We start from the raw sequence: 18,220 nt of genomic DNA, 5'->3' as shown, positions 1-18,220 counted from the left end.
ATTGAGTAGGGCTTTCCTCCCTCTGTTATGCCAGTATATTTTGGTAATGTCTCTTCAAAATGATTTGGTTCCTAGAAGGCAAGCACAGAGACCCGTACCTAACAGAACAGAAATAAAGCTTGCAGGCAATGAAAGCGGGAAATAGGAGACCAAACACAGAACTTTGTCTAGTGTTGCTGATAAGGGGTAAAGAGGACAGCTGCTGGGGAGGACAGATTTGGGATAAAATAGCAAAGTATTAGTTCAATAGAGTTGCACCAGGTTTATTGTAATGGTAACATAAAAGTGGCAATTCTCGTTTTTTGAAGACAGACTCTTTCATGTTTTTCCAATCACAGATTTCTTCTGGGGGACAAAAGTGAAAATAATATTACTATAAGAATTAATTATTGTCAGATCTTTTTAAGCATGGAAGCTGAAAGTCAAAATCAGCCACTACCTTTAAAGCCACTGAGACTCAATTTTAATTTTATTGAATTACTGTGTAACCAGATGAATCTGCTCGGGAATTACATTCCCTGTTGGCTCAAATTCTACCCTGGATCTGGGTCTAGATCTGGTCTCGAGCTTCACGTTATTCAGTTCCGGGGTTTTAAAGTTGAGAAGACAAAACTTCAGCATACAAATGATATGGCCATTAAAGAAATTAAGTCGTATCTACCCAAACCCATGGTTAAGAAAAAAAAAGGCCTGATCAGTTAGTAGCAAAACTGTGTAACTGCTTTCTCCAGTATGCTCTGAATGTTGCCAAAGAAATGAACCAGTGGTTTGGAGAACTTGAGCAAAGCAGTAAATCTCCTTCCTGCTCATGTAACTTGGACAACAGCTGCTGAGCATCTGCCTCGGCTTCCAGCTGTATGATTTGGCTACCAGTCAAACAGTTCCAGTAAACAAGTTGGGTGACCTAAATTTTGTACCAGTGCATGAGCATCAGTGAACACTAACGCTCAGTTTGCAGAGGCAGGTGACCCCTAGCACCAAGTGAAATATTAGAGGAATTGCTCTAAATCGTGACAATTTGAAATGATTCACAGGGATTATTCCTATGGGAAGAACTCTGGAATAAGAGAGTGCTCAGCCTGACGGCAAAAAATGTTATGTTTACATTAATCAGTGGTTTCTTAGGAGCGGGTCAATAAAAAAAAGCAAGAGATGCAGAAGCTCTTAAATCTACACCACATTAAGTTCGGCCTTTCAATACTTAAAGGGGGCTTATACGAAAGATGAGGACAGACTTTTTGGTAGGGCCTGTAGTAATGGGACAAGGGGTACTGGCTTTAAACTAAAAGAGGGTAGATTTAGACTACATATAAGGAAGAAATGTTTTACAATGAGGGTGATGAAACACTGGAACAGGTTGTCCAGACAGGTTGTAGCTGCTCCATCCCTGGAAACATTCAAGGTCAGGTTGGACGGGGCTCTGAGTAACCTGATCGAGTTGAAGACGTCCCTGCTCATCGCAGGGGGGTTGGACTAGATGGTCTTCGGAAGTCCCTTCCAACCCAAGCCATTCTCTGATTCTAAGGCTCCGGAGGTTTATACGCCGGATCAGATTTAGTCAGGTCCCCTGGATTCATTATCTGCACCACACTTGTGGTTCAGAGCTGTCTGAACAAGCAGTCCTTGGTTCAGACCCTCGGCTCTGCTGTGGAGCGTATTTGGTGTGCAGCTGGAGTAGAGACTCTGGTTTAGCATCTTCTGAAAAGAATCTAGTGCGTGTCCACCAAAAGTGGTCTGCAGATCCAAATGACAAATCAGAAACGGGACTCGCTTCAAAACCATAATGCTGCTCCAACACAAACTAAAATGCTTTGGTCGATGCAGCCATTGCAGTCTTGACATACACTCGAGGCTGTAACCCAGCATTAAAACAGGCTAGACAAAAACAGTACTTGCAAACTTGTATCTTCTGCTTGCCCGAATAAATGCATGAATTTATTATTTTTTTCCTGTAGAAAACACTGCATTAAAAGCAAAACATTAAAGAACTTTTAAGACAAGTATTCTGAGCAAGAACTGAAAAGCTATCTGTCCTTGGCGTATTTGGAGTAAATTAAAGAGTGCAGAGTTTTGTGCTGCTCTGGATAGACTCCTTTCAAGACCTGAGTTGGCTTGTAGAGGCTGCTGCAGTCTGGACGTACCCAGACCTCACAGTGCAGCAAGAACTCTTTCTGATTTTCAGTCTTCAACATGCCTTTACGATGATGGTGTGTTTCTTACTGTGCTGTCAAAGAAAATCTTTCAGGATTCATTCTCTATGTGTTTTTAGATGTTCACATACTCCTTACAGAATGACTAGGTGAAGATTAAGATATCAATGGCATTTTTCCCCGTTATTACACAAAAATAATTTTATGGAAAACCAGCAAACTCTTCTTCTGCTTCAAACAGGGCATGCTATTGCACAATACAACATCTGCAGATTTAATGATGATTTTTTTTAAAAAGAACTACATGATCGTTGCTGTGCAGAATAGCCAGCTTGAGAATACACTGAAACCTTGTAAAAAGTTTGATGCAAAATATATATTGCTTTATCCTAGAATTCAAGACCAGTAAAGAGTTGTTCAAATCTTGAATCAGCAATCATTTTCTAAAGTTACCATCGTTAGTCTTAGCAATATAGATTTTGGAGAGGAATTGTAAACTACAGTAAGTACTTACTAGAGCGAGTGAGTATTCATTTTAATATTGTTTCTGGTTAATTCTTATTGTTAAGAATACAAAACTGAAAAACATTCTTCAACATTTTAGGCCCATTTTTACCACTGGCAAATGCAACAGGGTCACGCACAGTAGCCAAAGAAAGAGTAACAAAAAGTTGCTGCTTTATTTGCCTTGGCAGAACCTTGCATGGTCCATTTAAAATGTCTGAGATTTAAAATGTCAACCTTTTTTGAAAAGTATGAGTAGGTGTATTTTTTGTCAGTATGTTCCAGTGTTTTGATGAACATTTTTGATAGGACAGATATCTCGCCTAACAGAAAAAATTTGTTGAAAGAAGAGTTTGAGATAAGCCCATAAAAGACCTGAGCTTATATGAAAGAGCTATTTAAAACAGCTAGCGAACAGTCAAATTTGGAGATATTATAACGTTACGCTCCAAGCAGATACGTTCACAGTAATTGTGCCAACTTTTGGAAGTTACTGATTTGAAATGTTGCCTCTGAAACTTCACATTTACAGTCTGTTTCAGAATTGGTACTCTGTTGTCAAGGCTGATGACTTAGGAAATCTATGTTTTGTTTGAACAGACATCCTAGAGGATTCCATCAGCTGAAATAACTTTTCCCCTTCTACTTAACACGCAATTTGGGTATGTTAAGTCCTCACACAGAAAGCATAAAATGCGTGTTTAGTTCATTTTGGTTTTTAGTTAACTCCTTCAGTGTCAACAAGAACTCTTCCCAGAGTTAACTGTCTTGTACTGAAGAGTCAAGGCCACCCATTTCAAGATTTGTTTTGGGCAGGGCATGTGTAACATTGCTGAGGTATCAGCTTGCCAGCAACCCTTCTTTCCCTGTTGTTGCAGAGGGAGCACATTCTGCAGGAAGAACACTTCAGCAGGGACATGCAGAGAATAACCCAGACTTGCAAAGCCAGCTCACCAGGCCTTGAAAGACAGCATCTTGTTTCTGGGAGCTTCATATGATCAGCATGTGCTTACTAATACTGCCTGTCTGCCTTGACCTGGTGATTTATACTGCATCACGTAAGTGAACTATCGTTATATTACCAGCTATCATGATCAATGTCTCCAGGGCAAAGGCAGGCAGACCATAGGCGTAAGCGAGGATGGGTAAATTCAAGAAGCAGCGTGTTTGTAACGCTGTTCCCCTTGTGCCTCACGGAAGATGTATCCATGACCCAAGGTACAAACAAAGGGATCATCAGAGTGTACCAGGCATGCCCAAACCTGTGCCTGTGACTTGGATGTGAGCGGTACATCGTTCAGTAATGCAACAGCTAGCTTTGTTAGCGTTTTATATATTGTAAATCAAAGAAGCTTACTTCTCTCTTTCTCTCACTCCTTAGTCCCCCAGCCCACAGACTAAGCAAGAATTTACCATATTGTTGTAAAAAGAAAAGGGAAAGCTCAGAAGCTCTCTTATTTTTAAGTTCCAAACTGATGGACTGAAAGTGGAGGAGCTAGTAATGCTGCTGAGGGTTTGTGATCATGTTTAAACTGCAAAACGTTGACATTTGTTAATGTCCAGTTAAAGGCAACCTTAAAGACAACAGAGCTCTTTTGCTTTTGTGGCTTTGCTTACCAGCTACAATGTCCCATATCAGAGCAGGAGGGTTGGGAGGAGAGGAGAAAATCCATCTGAAATTTAGCAGCTTAAAAAAAAACACCAAACGTTTATAATCAGCTTGAGAGCTCAGTGGATTTGTGAAATCGTTTGGGATTAACAGGCTATTGATTGCTAATAAAACAATATTTAGCTTTGTCTGATGAACAGCAATGGAAAAAGGTGTGGGCACCTTGTCAAACAAGACCCATTGAGGACGGATGATGGGTTAAGTGTGGGGGTCTGAGTGGCAGCGTGGGTGCCCGGTCTTCAAGGAGAACTTGTCAGTTGTTAGTAAGGCTGGTGAAAGGAAGGACGCCAGCGCCTGATGGCTGGGGTAGTATTGATGCAAGTTAGCTGACTAATCAGATTGAAAAAGTCCCATGGTATTTATGTCACTTTAATTTTCATCAAACAATTGGAGACGACAGCACTCTATTAAGAAGAGGTTGATCCAGAACTAAAGCTAAATAAATTAGGGTCTCAGTTTAATCAAATTATCCCTCTACTGGCCTTGGATTAACCGAGGGAGACAGCGTCGGTCTAGGCACTTTTCATTGGCCGATTTATTTATTTTTTTTTTAAAGAAGCTGGTACAAAGAATGGGAGATTTAACACACATAGCTACTACTCATAATACCTCAAACAAGCACCTTTTAAAGAAGCGGGAATTAATATTTATCAGGAGAATTTGCAGTTTTACTGAAGGATATTTCCATTTTTATGTTAGTTTTCTTCAGTGAAATGAACTGAAAATGAGGCAAAAATCTGTCAACAAAAAAGCTAAACCCAGAGAACTTGTAACAAGCTGGCACAAAAATTGAAACACTAGCCTAATGTTACTTAATGACTTCTTGTTCGATTCACAGTAGATAGTTTAGTTTACCTGCTTTAAAAATTGTTTGATTGCACATTTACATTTTGCTATTGTTTACTTACATTATTTGTGCAGTGTAAGTCATTTTTTTTCCTCCTTCCTACATTCTTTAGAACTCTGGGAGAAGCCTTTGGGGTAGCTAGATCATCTCTGAGAAAATAATTTTCCTAAGCTGTCCGGTATCTTCCCCTGCAAAGCGTTTTCATGAGAATTTTACAGCAAGAGATAGTAACTATCCTTTCATTACTAATAACAAGAAGAAATCCCATGTTTACAGATCCTCTACAAAGATTTAACTGAACTGTTGCAATAAATCTTTTGAAACCTTCAACTCCTGAAACATTCCCAATCTGTGTGTTGTCAAAATCATTGTAGAAGTCTCTCCAGTTTTCTAGATACAAAACCAAAAGTAAAATAGTACATCCTTCGCTGCAAGCAACTAACGGAATTCATCCCAGTTAACTATGACATTTATTTTAGAAAAATGCAACGTGATGGGTGCTCCCTTCCATCTTTGTTGGAAAAGTAAAAATGATTTTGCAAGAAAAGCCGTGTCGATGGATGTGGTCCCATGCCTGATTCTATTTTCTGATTTTTATCTCTTTCTCTGGCTTCTACCTTGTTTTTGTCTGCTCATGATCATCAATACTGTTCCTCATTCTGCTGGGGCAGTCACAACTTAGGGAAAGTGGACCTGAACAAAGAAATACTTGTATTTTTGTTACATCCATCAAAATGGAGAGCCTGGTCTGGGCTGTGATCTAACGCACCCAAGGTAAATCATTACGCTGCAGATATGAGAAGTATGACTGTCTTCTGTTGGTCTCTATTACCCTGTACTCTCCAAAATTTCACACTCTTTCTCTACTTGCATTTCAGTTCTGCTCTTAAAAACGTTCTTATCAAGCCCTTGGAAATCTGGGCGCTAAGCACTGGATTCCTTAAATAGCTACGAAAACATGTACTAATGCTCTTTTCATTTATGATTTCTAAATTTTTCTTCAGCTACGATATTGGTATTTCGAACTCAAACAATTCAATCCTTCTTTTTTCTGGCACACTTCAAGTCTCCGCTGTCCGTTACTCCTCATGAACACAGAGCAGAGCTGGCTCTGGCAGACTTAATGTTCTCAGATGCTCAGCCCCTCACAAGAAGGGCTTTTGTTTCAAAGTAACTCATCTAGCTATTTACGTCCAGTTTGCTAAATGCTTAACATCCGCTGTTGTGACACTAAATATCTTGTAGATATTTAAAAAAACATTATGTGCCAAATATTTGCTTTTGCGAGTTTGTTTTTAACCCACAGCCCTCAGAGTTCCGTTAGTTCGACCTGTTAGCTGATCTGAATGCTGCCTGTCCTCACTTGTTTTCTTACTGTGAATTCATAGAGATCATATATTTTCCTGTGTGTTTCATGTACCTTAGACGTGGTCTAAGGTAAACACTTCATTTTACTTCAAATGGGGATAGGATTTATTTTGTAGTTTATCTTTACAGTCATTTATTCTAAGTCCAGATATTTTTTCCCTGTGGAAACGCAGTTATTAACAGATAGACAAGTCTGAATTACTTACAGATGCTTTCTCTGTGAACGCTGGTTTACCCTTAAGATGCTTACGAGTACTTTTATCTGCATTTACCTTTTGGACATCAACAGTGAAAGTATCTCTGAAGATCAGCGATTTTCTAAGCCTCTGAGCATTTTTTTTTGTTGTTAACGTTATCTGATTGGAGTTCTCTCAGTCGGATCTCAGTGGTCTGTAGCACCTGAAATTGTCCCGCGTTCCTCAAGCTGCTGCACAATGCACATTTTATGGAGGCACTTCTGTAGGTGCATAAGTATATTTTATCTCAAGGTAGTATCCCTCCTTTTTCTACACTGTAGACCTGCCCTAATTGCAGACACTGGTTTTGCTCAATCCTTCATTGAAAATGGTCACTCACAGTATGTGTACCAACAGTGCTACGTTTCTGGCTGTACATTCCTGCTATTTGCCATTCCTCAAAGCTGCTGACTGAGTAGCACTGAAGTGCACTGGTTTAACTAGCTTGTCTGATAGAGACTGATCATCAGAGGAAACAAAACAGCCCATGTAATCAGTTTGCTGATCCGATGCAAGAAAATGGGGGAGAATGTGATATTTGTATTTCCTTTGCCTTTCTGACAGGTTGAGAAATGCTGCTTTAATGTTAAAGCAGGGAAAATAGACAAAGAATGGAGGGGACGAAAAATTATCTGTGTAACACACTGAGTCCCATACTTTGTAACGTAACCCTAACCCGAGTTCCAGGGTGAGCTTTTGTTAAAAACAAAACAAAATCAACCAAAATCCCCAAACCAAACCAAAATCCCCAAATAAAAAAAAAAAACCCAAACCAAACCTGCCCCTGTCCAGATGAAAAAATTGTTTTGCAGCCCTCACTTTCCTTTAGGCAGCCCCTTCCAGCCCCACTTCAGCTGCAGATCTAGGCTTGCTTTCTCTCTCAAGCTTAAACCTAGCCCTACCTTCAGGGTGAGCCCTGCACAGGATCCCCTGGGCTTTGCCTAGATGAAAAATATCTCAGTCGGTTATCTTAGTTCAGAATTATATTAAGGGGAATATGGCCATCATCTTAGGAAACTTTTAAACTGACTGAACAGGTAAATTCAGATTAGCTATTCTGCTTTCAATATCACCCATTTTACCTGGTGATAGGAATAAAAAGTATTTTTTGTCTACAGCTTGTCCCTTCTGTATACTAACAGGCACTCAAATTTTCTGATTTATGTTTCATTTAAATCTTTCCAAGCTCTTAATTATTTTAACAGAGTCTAAATTCACCCTTCAGCTGAGAGTGTAATAAAGGTGTAAGATCACCACTGGCATTAATGATGTTTTACTTGCAGTGATGCCCTTCTGCAAAACGTGAGGTTTCTGTACCTCTTCCCGTTGCACCTACTACTGCTGCAGCTACGCTCTTCATTGCTGTGTGATGTTGGGAAGCGACAGCTTTGCGAGAACCTCCTTAAGATTGCTGCACATTTGAAAGACTTAATGAAAAAGCCACTGTCTGCTTTTAGGCTGCTTGCTATAAAGAGTTTGCTTCATTAATTTAATAAAAAATGCAACAAACTGGGGTGGGAGGACTGAGCGTAAGAGAGTGTTTGCGATCATACTCTGTGCTTTTGGGGGTGTCATCCTTGGCACTTAAATGTAGCAGGCTGGGTTTAGTATCCAAGGAGTGTAGTGTAAAATTTCAGACAGTTTGGACTTTCTAGATAGAAAACACTTTTGAAAAATTGTGTTGAGTTTCACGCTTCCGTGCAGTTGTCTGTTCTGCTGGCAACCCTGAGTGGTTAAAATTGAAAAAATGTAACTCTGACTACACGACTGACTAAGAAATAATTTTGTTTCTTAATATTAATTTAAAAACATTTCCTCTCTCTTTTTTTCTAATATATTTTACACAGAGTAAAGTAATAGCCATGTAATAATAGTTTGCTCAAAAATGTTTCATTTGTCTCCTACACAATTTCTATTAACGTACTTTCTTTGCTTTTGAATAATGTCAAGCACTGTGGTCACAAAGGAGTGACGCAGGTAGGGGATAAAGCTACACATGCTTGGAAATCCAGATGAAACAAAGCCCGCAAGCGATATATTGATACTATATTTTGTGTGCAAACACCCTCTAACAGCCTCCCCAGTGTTGAGCTTCCAGATCTGGAAAAAAGTTTGAAATGCAGTAAAAAATTGTAAATATTTGAAGTTTCTTCCCCTTGGCCCGGATTATGAAATAGTAATCCATTACATTGTAAATCTTCCTGTACCATGCAAATCCCTTTACAAGGATTAGGAGATTGTAACAAAGATGATCATATTTCAAGGGGTACCGGTGTAAGTTATACACTTCTGCAAGGATTTCATACAGTCTTCACCCAACACGTTATATACACTGACCCAAATGAACAGGTGCTTTACATTTATTGAGAATCTTAATTCAAGCAATAATAAAAGAGAAGATTTGGTTACAAGGCTGTACGGCACATTCGGTCCATTGCTCTCCGAGTGGACTCAACAATAGCTGAGGGTGTGCAATGGAGCAAAGACTATGCAATCAGTGACCCCTTGCCCCTTTGGTGGGGGAGAATTTCAGTAAAACATAAAGAAGCTGCTGTTTCTGCTTTTGCTGCTATCAGCCCCGGCGCTACTGACAGAGCAGCGGCTGTTAAATCTATTTCTGCGATTAGCTGCTTGATCAAGAGTAGAAGAAAAGTATGTTTTATCATTCTGCGTCACTTCTGTTTCTTTCATGGGATCAGACCCTACTTTAGAAGAATAAGGTAGAAGCATCTGACTTGCCTAGATTTCTTCCGCACACTAAGGGTATGCAGTATTTTGCCAGCATTTTGCACTAATTCTAGTTCAATGAGTAATACTGAGTCACTGTGTAAGGAAAAAAAATTCCACGAGAAACATTGGTTTACACCACTAAGTAGCATTTGCAGAATCGGTGTTAACTTGTTATACCTACAGAAGTAATTCTGAAGGGATATGGAATTTAAAAACAAAACACAAAACACAATTTGTGAAGGAGTCTGATTTAGTAGCTCTTGGATCCTTTTTCAAACCTGTCATTCTGGTCTTATCTAAAACCAGTTTCTGTATTTACATTTTTCAAGTCCCTTTGGATTTGCCTATAACTAGGCAAGCCTAATCTGTTTAATTAGTACCATACTTAAAAACCTTCTTTGTTAGCTTTGAGAGATAGGAGGGTAAGCGAAAGGGAAAATTAAGCTACATAGGACAGATTTACAAGTACAGATTAGAAATCAGAGATCGTAATCCGGACAAGTAAATTCAGACTTTCAGGTTTCCTTCTTGAATTCTGCACCCCCCTGGTTTTTTTTTTCTTACCAATCAGTTAAAATCTCTGTATTTTTCTATTCAGCAAAGACCACCGAATTTGCACTCTAAAAATGAGACTAGAATCTGACCCTTGGTTCCACCCCTCTGCAAATGACCAAAAACTGCAACGATAAAAATGCTGGCGGTCCCTCTGTTGAGCAACAATTAAGTATCATGTACTAACCAGCACTTGGTACCTTCGCTTATGCCGAGTGCTACATAATGAGATTGAGTGCTGTTGCAGGTTAAACCTTTGTAAAATAAATATTAGGTAGAATAGCTTCTTATGAAAAACAAGATTGGAGATGAAAAGAGAGGAGACTATTGCCATGTCTGCCCTGGCAAATAGTGTGGTACAGCAAGTGTAGCAAAACATTTGGTGCCGAAAACCCGGTACTTGGATGCTTCAAGATTTTAACTTTGGGCTAGCAGCTGTAGTTTGGTCCTATGACCTGCAGTCCTGGAGCAGTCTGATAGTTTCATTTGAAAAAGGAACCCATCCGATGTGTTGTGAGACCACACTGCGATGTGGACCAAAGCATGGGAAGTAGGGGAGTTTGGCAAATCAGCTTTTAAAGGACACGTTGGATCTCCTGAACTGAAGTGCCAAGGCAGAGGCACCCTAACATTCCTAACTGAATGGGTAAAGAAAAAAGAATTATTTGTAACCTACTCACAAATATCTGATTTGATCAAAAAGTACAAGATGTTATTTAAAAATGACTACAGCTTTTTGCAAGGCTAGATCATTTGTTTTATTAATTTGACATATATAAATCCATGTATGATGCCTGAGGAGGTGCAGTTGTCTAACAGCAGTGATGAGATATAGGAGATTTCTTAAGTGTGTCATGTTAGGAAATAGACTGTACCCTTGTTCGGTTATGAGACACCACACAAATAACAGTATTTGGCCATCTGATTCAGACCAGTGCCAATAGGATGCACAGCATGCCTCTGCTCTTGCAACTATAGAAGGTAGTCAGGTTCAAGGCGAAACAGTAATTTCATTGGTTTTGGAGATATTTGTAGTAGCACAGATGTGAATTTATCACTTTGAGGGTACAAATTGGAAAAATTCTAGCTTTGACACTTCCTCCACCACGTCCTACTTAGGAGCACCATGTGAACCAGTGGAAAGGCACCATTTGGTTCTGAAGAGATGCGTGTTTCTGTCAGGCTGAAAATGAAGAGAGAAAACAAAGGCGGTTCGGTAACCTACCTAGAATGTCAAATGCTATCTTCTTCAGGTGATGACCCTCGAGCTTTGTTTTTCTATGTAATGTTTTTTAAACCGCTTTTTAACTTCTGCGTTTGAATGAGGCCCTCGGTTATAAAAGTCTGCTGCTAAACTTTGTTTAAAAGCTGATATGCACGTGTTATTTCCTTTAACTCTCCCATCGCAGCAGCGCTATTTGTAGGAAAGAGAAACCCGGCTGCCAGCCACCTGCCAAGCGCGCAGAGTACGATCCCACCTCCACGCAGCCGTAATCTCTCACATTTTAGGCTGGCTGAGGGTGTGACCCTTTATCCACCTGCCTGCTTTTCCCTTCTGTGAGGCTACCACGCATTAACAGCCCAGGCTGCCTCGGCGAGGGGCGGGCAGGTGGAAGCAGAGCGGACGGGGACGCTGCTGCCTCCCCCCCCGCTCCACAGCTCGGACCCCCACAAGATGGCGCCGGCGCCGCTCCCGCGCGTTTGAAAAACAACGGTCGAGCGACGCCGTTCCCCGTGACCGGAGGACCCCGCCAGGGGGCGCGCTAACCCCCTCAGCCCGCCCCCCTGCGCGCTGACGTTTGCCGGCGGGGCGGGGCGCCCGCCCGGAAGCGACACACGTGGGGCGGTGGCGGGGCCATGGCTTCCCGGGCGGCGGGAGCCGCTCCCGCAGGTGGGTCTCTCTGGCTCTTCCTCCTCCCTCTCCCTCCTCTTCCTCTCTTCTTTCCCTACTCCCTCCCTCCGCTCAGTAACGGTCCCCTGCTCTCTGCTCCGCAGGGGCCGGCGGGCCGCCCGCCGAGGAGGAGATGCCCGAGCTGTCCGACGGCGAGGAGGCCTGGGAGGAGGAGGAGGAGGAGGAGGAGGAAGGCGCCGCCGCCGAGGGCCTGCGGACTCGCTGCCTCTTCTGCGACAGGTGGGGCGGCGGGGGGAGCCCCGAGGGCCGCGCTGTGCTTCCCCCCGCCCGGCCGAGGGGCCTCCTGAGGCGCGGTCGTACCCGCGGAGGCCCTGGCAGAAGGGGAGTTGGGGGGCGAGCGCCCAAACTCTGCCGGCGGGAGGCGGCCACGTCAGAAAAATAAGCAATACGTAGTTTGTAACAGTGCTCTGTAGCTTGTTGAACTTACGTACGGCCTCTCTAGAGCTAAGGGTCTGCGAAATCCAGACTACAGGAGGGAGTAATGGGGAAAGCGGGTGATTCCTCTCTCCTCACCCTGAAGCAGTATGGCAGCTTCTCCCTTGAATTCTTTCTGTCATCTTCTCCCATCGTCAGTAAATAGATGAGATTTTTATTTCGGTGCAGCAGATCTAGCTGGCCAGCTCACCTCACGTATGCGTGGTTCTTAGATTGCGGGTTTAATGCTGTCTTTGCTCTCAGGGAGTTTTTGAAAGTTAACAGGGTTCGTGGTTTTGTCAAACAAAATTTTTACGTTTATTACCTTTTGTTGCAAAATGTTTTGCAAACAAGGTAGAAGCTTCTTTGTGAGGTATGCGAGCAAGCAGGTGTCTGTTCATCCTTTCTCAAAGGCAAAAATGATGTGTTCTGAACACGTTGCCTAGCAGGTCAGAACAGAGCATATGAAATGCATAAAATATAAAGAGCATTAACAACTTATGTGTTAATGCTGCATGTTTAATAATTCGTTATTTACAGGTTGTTTAGTTCTGCCGAAGGTGTATTCTCCCACTGCAAAACAGAGCATCAGTTTAATGTTTGTGATGTGATCAAGAAACATGGTAAGTCTTTTTTTCACGACTTGTCATTTCCTTCTGCATGTTAGCATCTCGTTTAAAATAAATTGCAAAGATTAGTTTGTTTCTAACTGATTTCCTTGTTGTAGCTGAAGATTCAAAGATTGAACAAGATAAGCTATTGTAGGAAAATGCTTATATGTTACCTTTATGCTGGCTATTTCCCTGATGCTTTATCTGTTGGTAAAGCTCTTGACTAGTAACAAAAGTAAGATTGATCTCTGCTGGCTTGTGCTGAGTCCCCACTGCCTACTTGATCGACCTGAGCCAGCCCACTGCGTGCTGGAGTAAGAGCTATTTACCTGATCGATTGGGAGCTCTGGCCTGACTAGCGATACTGATTTTGGGCTCAGGAGCTTAGCAGAGACCCAAGTGGACGTACCTACCAAAAGGTCAAGTAACTGGGCTGTACTGCTGGTGTCTTTTAAGGGGCTGTTTGCAATCTTGGCTTATGTTCCCTGAGGTGATCGTAGGAAGGTATACCCCTCGATGTCTGTTTCATTCTTTCCAGTTGAAGCGTGAGGTTGGCTTTCACTTGAAGCTGCTATCTATTTAGATCAAGATGGTGACTGAAGGAAGGTGCATATAGGAGGATGTATGTGGAGTGGGGGTGGCTTTGGAAGAGTTAGATAAGTGCTGAACTACTGAGCCTGAAATCCACATCTTACTGCATGTAGAGGAAAACTGGAAAGCAGGGGAAGGGGAGACAGTCTTGGAGAAACGCAATTTTAAGAGTGTGCTCTAAAAAGGAGGGAGAGATAGGGGGATGGGAACCACACGAAGCATTTAGAAATCTGCACGTAAAATTGTAAGCTCTGGTCTGTTTTCTGTATAAAATCCAATGGAAATGCAATGTCCTCACCATTCTTGACAAGAGTACGTAATTCTATTTAAACTACTGTTATTTTTGAGCAAGGTGGCAGTTTTAAATCAATATTGGTGTGTAATCTTGATGAGTAGGATCAATTTGTATTTTATTAAATGGAAAGCTAAAATTATGAATAAAGCAGCACAACATTGAAAATATCAGCAAGGTAGCTAGTAGGAGATAAATGTGGCTGTCCTGATGTACTTGCTTGCCAAATGAATGAAATCCTTGTTCATAGGCCATTTTCCATTCTTAATTTGCAGCAAATATATTTGTCCTGAGGGTGGGAATTTCCTGGTTTAGTCCTAAAGAGAAGAAAAATGTAAATGGAAGACTTAAGATAGGAAGACTGCACTAGATAATAATGTATACCGCCAGGGGAAGCTGGCCAATTGAACAAGTAATTAGTATTCATATCATTGTAAAATGCTTGTGGGTTTTCTGTAATGCAAGGTCTCTTTTTTTCTTTTTTTTTTTTCTCCTTTCTGTCTTTCCAGGACTTGATTTTTATGGATACATTAAACTAATAAACTTTGTTAGATTTAAGGTAGGTGTGCCACATACTACTTCTGTAATCTATGTCTGAAGAATGGAAAATCAAGATGCTGTGTTTTCAATTTGCCCTTCTTTAATAACTGTATGAAATTTTCTGCTTCTAGAAATAAGAAATTACAGGAATTAAAACAGCTATTGATTGGTTTATTTAGATGTGGAGTTGTTTTTATTTTAAAACATTTATTTAATGTGAATTTTATTGTTTCCAGAAGAGGATGTTCAGACTTGTAGAAAGCCGGTGCTATGTAGTATCACGTTGTTTTGTAAATTCATCTTGGCCTTTGACTCTGCTGTCGCGCTCCAGAAATGAATTCGCTTCTTGATAACTGAAGTTTCTCAGTCCTCGCTTGCGTGTTGGTGCAAAAGAGTCTTTCCTGGGGTTGTGAGCTGGCCAGACCCCCACTGCGCTGTTAGTAAGGACAACACCTGGTCCCTTACATCGCAGAACCTAAAATTAGTCTCTGCTAAAATGATAGCAGAAACGGGACAGTTGATAGGAACCTGCAGTTTTAATTTAGGTATGGGTATGTTTTGTGTATTCTGTGACTTTTAAGGAACAACCAAAGAACGTGCTTTGAAGTTTGTGTAGACTTAATACCATGTTATGTAATTAAGCATTTTTTACTTAAATCTTCAAATATTTATTTAAATCCTCAAATAGTTATTCAAGGCATAACTAGCTACGCAGAGTAAACACAGAAATGGAAAACCTGAAGTCCAGTATCTGACCTCTCCTTTCTTGACAAAGTATTAACTGGCCAGATGCAAACCGGAGACAATATAGCATTTCTGACGTTTGTCCCTACAGCGCTGTTTGTGTAAAAACATTTGGCATGATCAGTATCTTGGCTTTATTGATTAGCCCTGTTGTAAGCTATGGGTCTGACACAAACACCTGAGTAAACTTGGTTCCTGATAGCAGTGTAATCCTCTAAGTATCCTTCGATGTCTGTCAATCTGCTGTGCTTTACTGCTTGTACTGAATTCCTTGATCCTGTAGCTTTCTGAGCTTTGGGACCCAGACTAGCTCAGAGGTGTAGTTTTATGCTATGCTCCGGTCACCGTGGTTGTAGTGTCAGTTATGCTAAGGTAAGTACTTGTTGTCAGAGCCAGGTTGGAAGCCACAATTTCATTTCGTTGCTGTTCTCGCTAGTCATGCTTTGCAGTAGTATCTTTCTCAGCCTTTGCTACAAAGCTACTTTAATAATACCCTGTTTATTTTAATGGGTGGGAGAATAGATATTTGCTTTATTTTCTTAAATGAAATTGAAGGGCTGGTGTTTTCAAAGAAACTTAGCTTACATGCTCTTCTTCTGTCTAGAAACCAACAAGAGCATATTTGAGTTCTCTCAGCAGCCCGCTGCCTTGGGAAGGAGAGGAATATTTGAAACCAGAGCTAGAAGATGACCTCCTACTTCAGTTTGGTAAACAAATACATTTCAGTATGACTGTACTGTGTTGTGGGGCAAATGTGGTATTGGCAGAGTTCGTGTCACATGAAGCATCGTCGCTATTCAGTTGACTTAGGTACATGAGAAAGTCCACGTACTAGCTGAAGTCACACTCTGAAATTTTTACCACGTTACATGTTAGTTTTTAATGACTGAGATTTTTATAGCTGTATGTAATAATTAAGCAGATCAAAGAGGCACTCAAGCTTTATCGCAAGATTTATGAAGCTTTTAAAGCTTCTAAATATAGGTATTTAAAATCAGATGTATTCGTGTATGCTATAAGAAAGGATCGAGTAATTTGCTTTGTTGAAAATATCTCCGTCTTTTATACAGGTTGCATTTTGGACCAACAAAGCGTAAGGTACTACAGTTACGCTGAAGAGTTCTGCTTCCTTAGTGGTTCTAGCGCTCAGTACAAGCAGCCTTAGGTTCTCTCTCATGACAGTTCATCAGGTGGTTTTGAGAGAATTCAGTTTGAGTTTTGAAATTTTTGCTGCCCGTGATCCTTCCACTCTCTTCCTATTTTGCACTTGATTGTACACCTTTCTTTCACCTAAACTGTAAGGTATTTAGGACTTGTGGATTTTTTTTCCCTGTACAGTCTGGGTTGCAGTTTTGCCCTTTACGTGAGCCCTGCTGCACGATAGCAGAGATAATGTGTGGTAGAGGACATCGGTTGGTTACTTCAGGGATTTCACGTTTCGCTGTATCAGCTCTTGCCCAGTGTGTGCTCTTTGCCCAAGCTATAGACTTTTTGAGATGCTTTGAGGTGCCGTTGCAGTTGCTAAAGGGTTGTGAGTGTCATCTGAACCTTTGAAATCTTATTTTAAGTATCTGTGCTTTGTTTCAGTCCCATGGGCCAAATAGTCAGTCTTCCATGATTAAAAGGAATAGGTAAATGTTTTTTGTTTTTTTTAAAATGAAGTCTTTTGCCCAATAAGCCGGCAGTAACTTCTTACTATATCCAAAACCACAGTAGCACCATTTTGTTATCCACTGACATCTGTTGAAATCATCAGCTGAATTTAGCAAGAGGTGAATGGGACGTAGTGCTGAGTCTGAGTTTTGGTAGTTAAAAAGCAATGTTTCATCTAGATTCATTCTGCTTATGCTCTTTTGTGTGTTCACAAGCTTTATAAAAGACCAAGGTATTGGTTTGAAAATTAAGAGTTACTGTCTAATTATTAAGAAAAAAATGTATATACCTTCTTACCTTTTACCACGACCCTTAACAGCCCTTTTGGCCTCAGGATAACATAACTGGAAAAATAGAGGAACCTAACGTCTCTTTTATCAATAATCAAACGCTGGTACGTAAAGAAGCCTGAATTCTGGATTTATTTGCTTTGTTAACGTGGAGCTTGCTTCTAGCATACTAGCTTTTACTGAGTAGTATTGTGTTCTATGGTTAGTCCCGTCAAATTCAGTAATGCTTCTTGTAAGACAGACAACTTTTACAAATCATCCAAAGGCACAAGTAGCAACGCTGAAAACATCATATGTTTATGAGCTGCTGTGAAGCAACATGTAACTGGTAGGTGTGGTTTTTTTCTCTCTGTTTCATCAGATATAGAAGATCTTTGTGAACCTGTGACTGTTTTGCCTTCTAATGGTTTAAATGATACCGTGGTGCTCCTTGAACAATTAAAACGTGCAGAACACAGAGCAAGACTTGCAGAAGCAGCCTTGGCTAGAGCACAAGATGATCTTCAAAAAATGAAGTAAGCGTTTGAACTGAATTTTTGGTTTTGTTTTTTTTTTTTTTATTTGATGTGTTTTAGGTGATTTGAGATGTTCATGTTTAAAGACCAACAGAAATTCAAAGAAGCGGTAGAATGTAGCTATGGAGTAAAACTCATGACTTGTGTTGGGCCTGTAGGTTTGACTTTTGTTTTGTAGATGATTAGTAAAAACGGCACAAAACTTGCACAAATTGAAAGAGCAAAGTACGCTTACGAAAGCTAAATAAGCACATAGCCTAGAAACGTGTATTTGGCTTCAGATCCCTCTTTGTTTTGGAAAACTTGGGTTTTTTTTCTGTGTGTCTTCTCGTCCTATTTCTGTTCCCTTCTTTTTCATTTAAAAGAAAGGAAAACCTTTTTAGGTAATCAGTTGCAATTTCTTCACAGCTCTCTCAACTTCGATCAGGCTTATATAGATTTCTTTTTGAGGTTAGTATATCAAATTATCTGCTGTTGTAAAAGGGAGCCTTTAATTTTTCTTTGTCAATGCAGGCTTTTCAATTTATCAGGGATTGGCTGGCAGCAAAAATAGGCAGATGTAGATCTGATGAAGCAGCACAGTTTTAAATTATAGACAGATG

At 40.7% G+C, this 18,220-nt stretch overlaps 1 protein-coding gene across 2 annotated transcripts in view; it reads left to right on the top strand.

Annotated features, from left to right (window-relative positions):
* Positions 1-11,865: 11,865 nt before the first annotated feature.
* The window catches only part of PRMT3 (protein arginine methyltransferase 3), a 68,637-nt gene continuing 62,282 nt past the window's right edge, over positions 11,866-18,220 (top strand). For both annotated transcript variants that reach the window (XM_052810979.1, XM_052810978.1), the window contains exons 1-6: positions 11,866-11,947; positions 12,052-12,187; positions 12,923-13,005; positions 14,386-14,435; positions 15,765-15,867; positions 17,465-17,618. In XM_052810979.1, the coding sequence (XP_052666939.1) occupies positions 11,914-11,947; positions 12,052-12,187; positions 12,923-13,005; positions 14,386-14,435; positions 15,765-15,867; positions 17,465-17,618 (560 nt within the window). In that variant the 5' untranslated portion in view covers positions 11,866-11,913. The remainder of the gene's footprint in view (positions 11,948-12,051; positions 12,188-12,922; positions 13,006-14,385; positions 14,436-15,764; positions 15,868-17,464; positions 17,619-18,220) is intronic.

The sequence above is a fragment of the Harpia harpyja genome, chromosome 16 (genome assembly GCF_026419915.1).
Source record: "Harpia harpyja isolate bHarHar1 chromosome 16, bHarHar1 primary haplotype, whole genome shotgun sequence".
Taxonomy (NCBI): Eukaryota; Metazoa; Chordata; class Aves; order Accipitriformes; family Accipitridae; genus Harpia; species Harpia harpyja.
The sequence above is the reverse complement of the archived record's forward strand: the minus strand, read 5'-3'. Positions and strand labels throughout refer to the sequence as shown.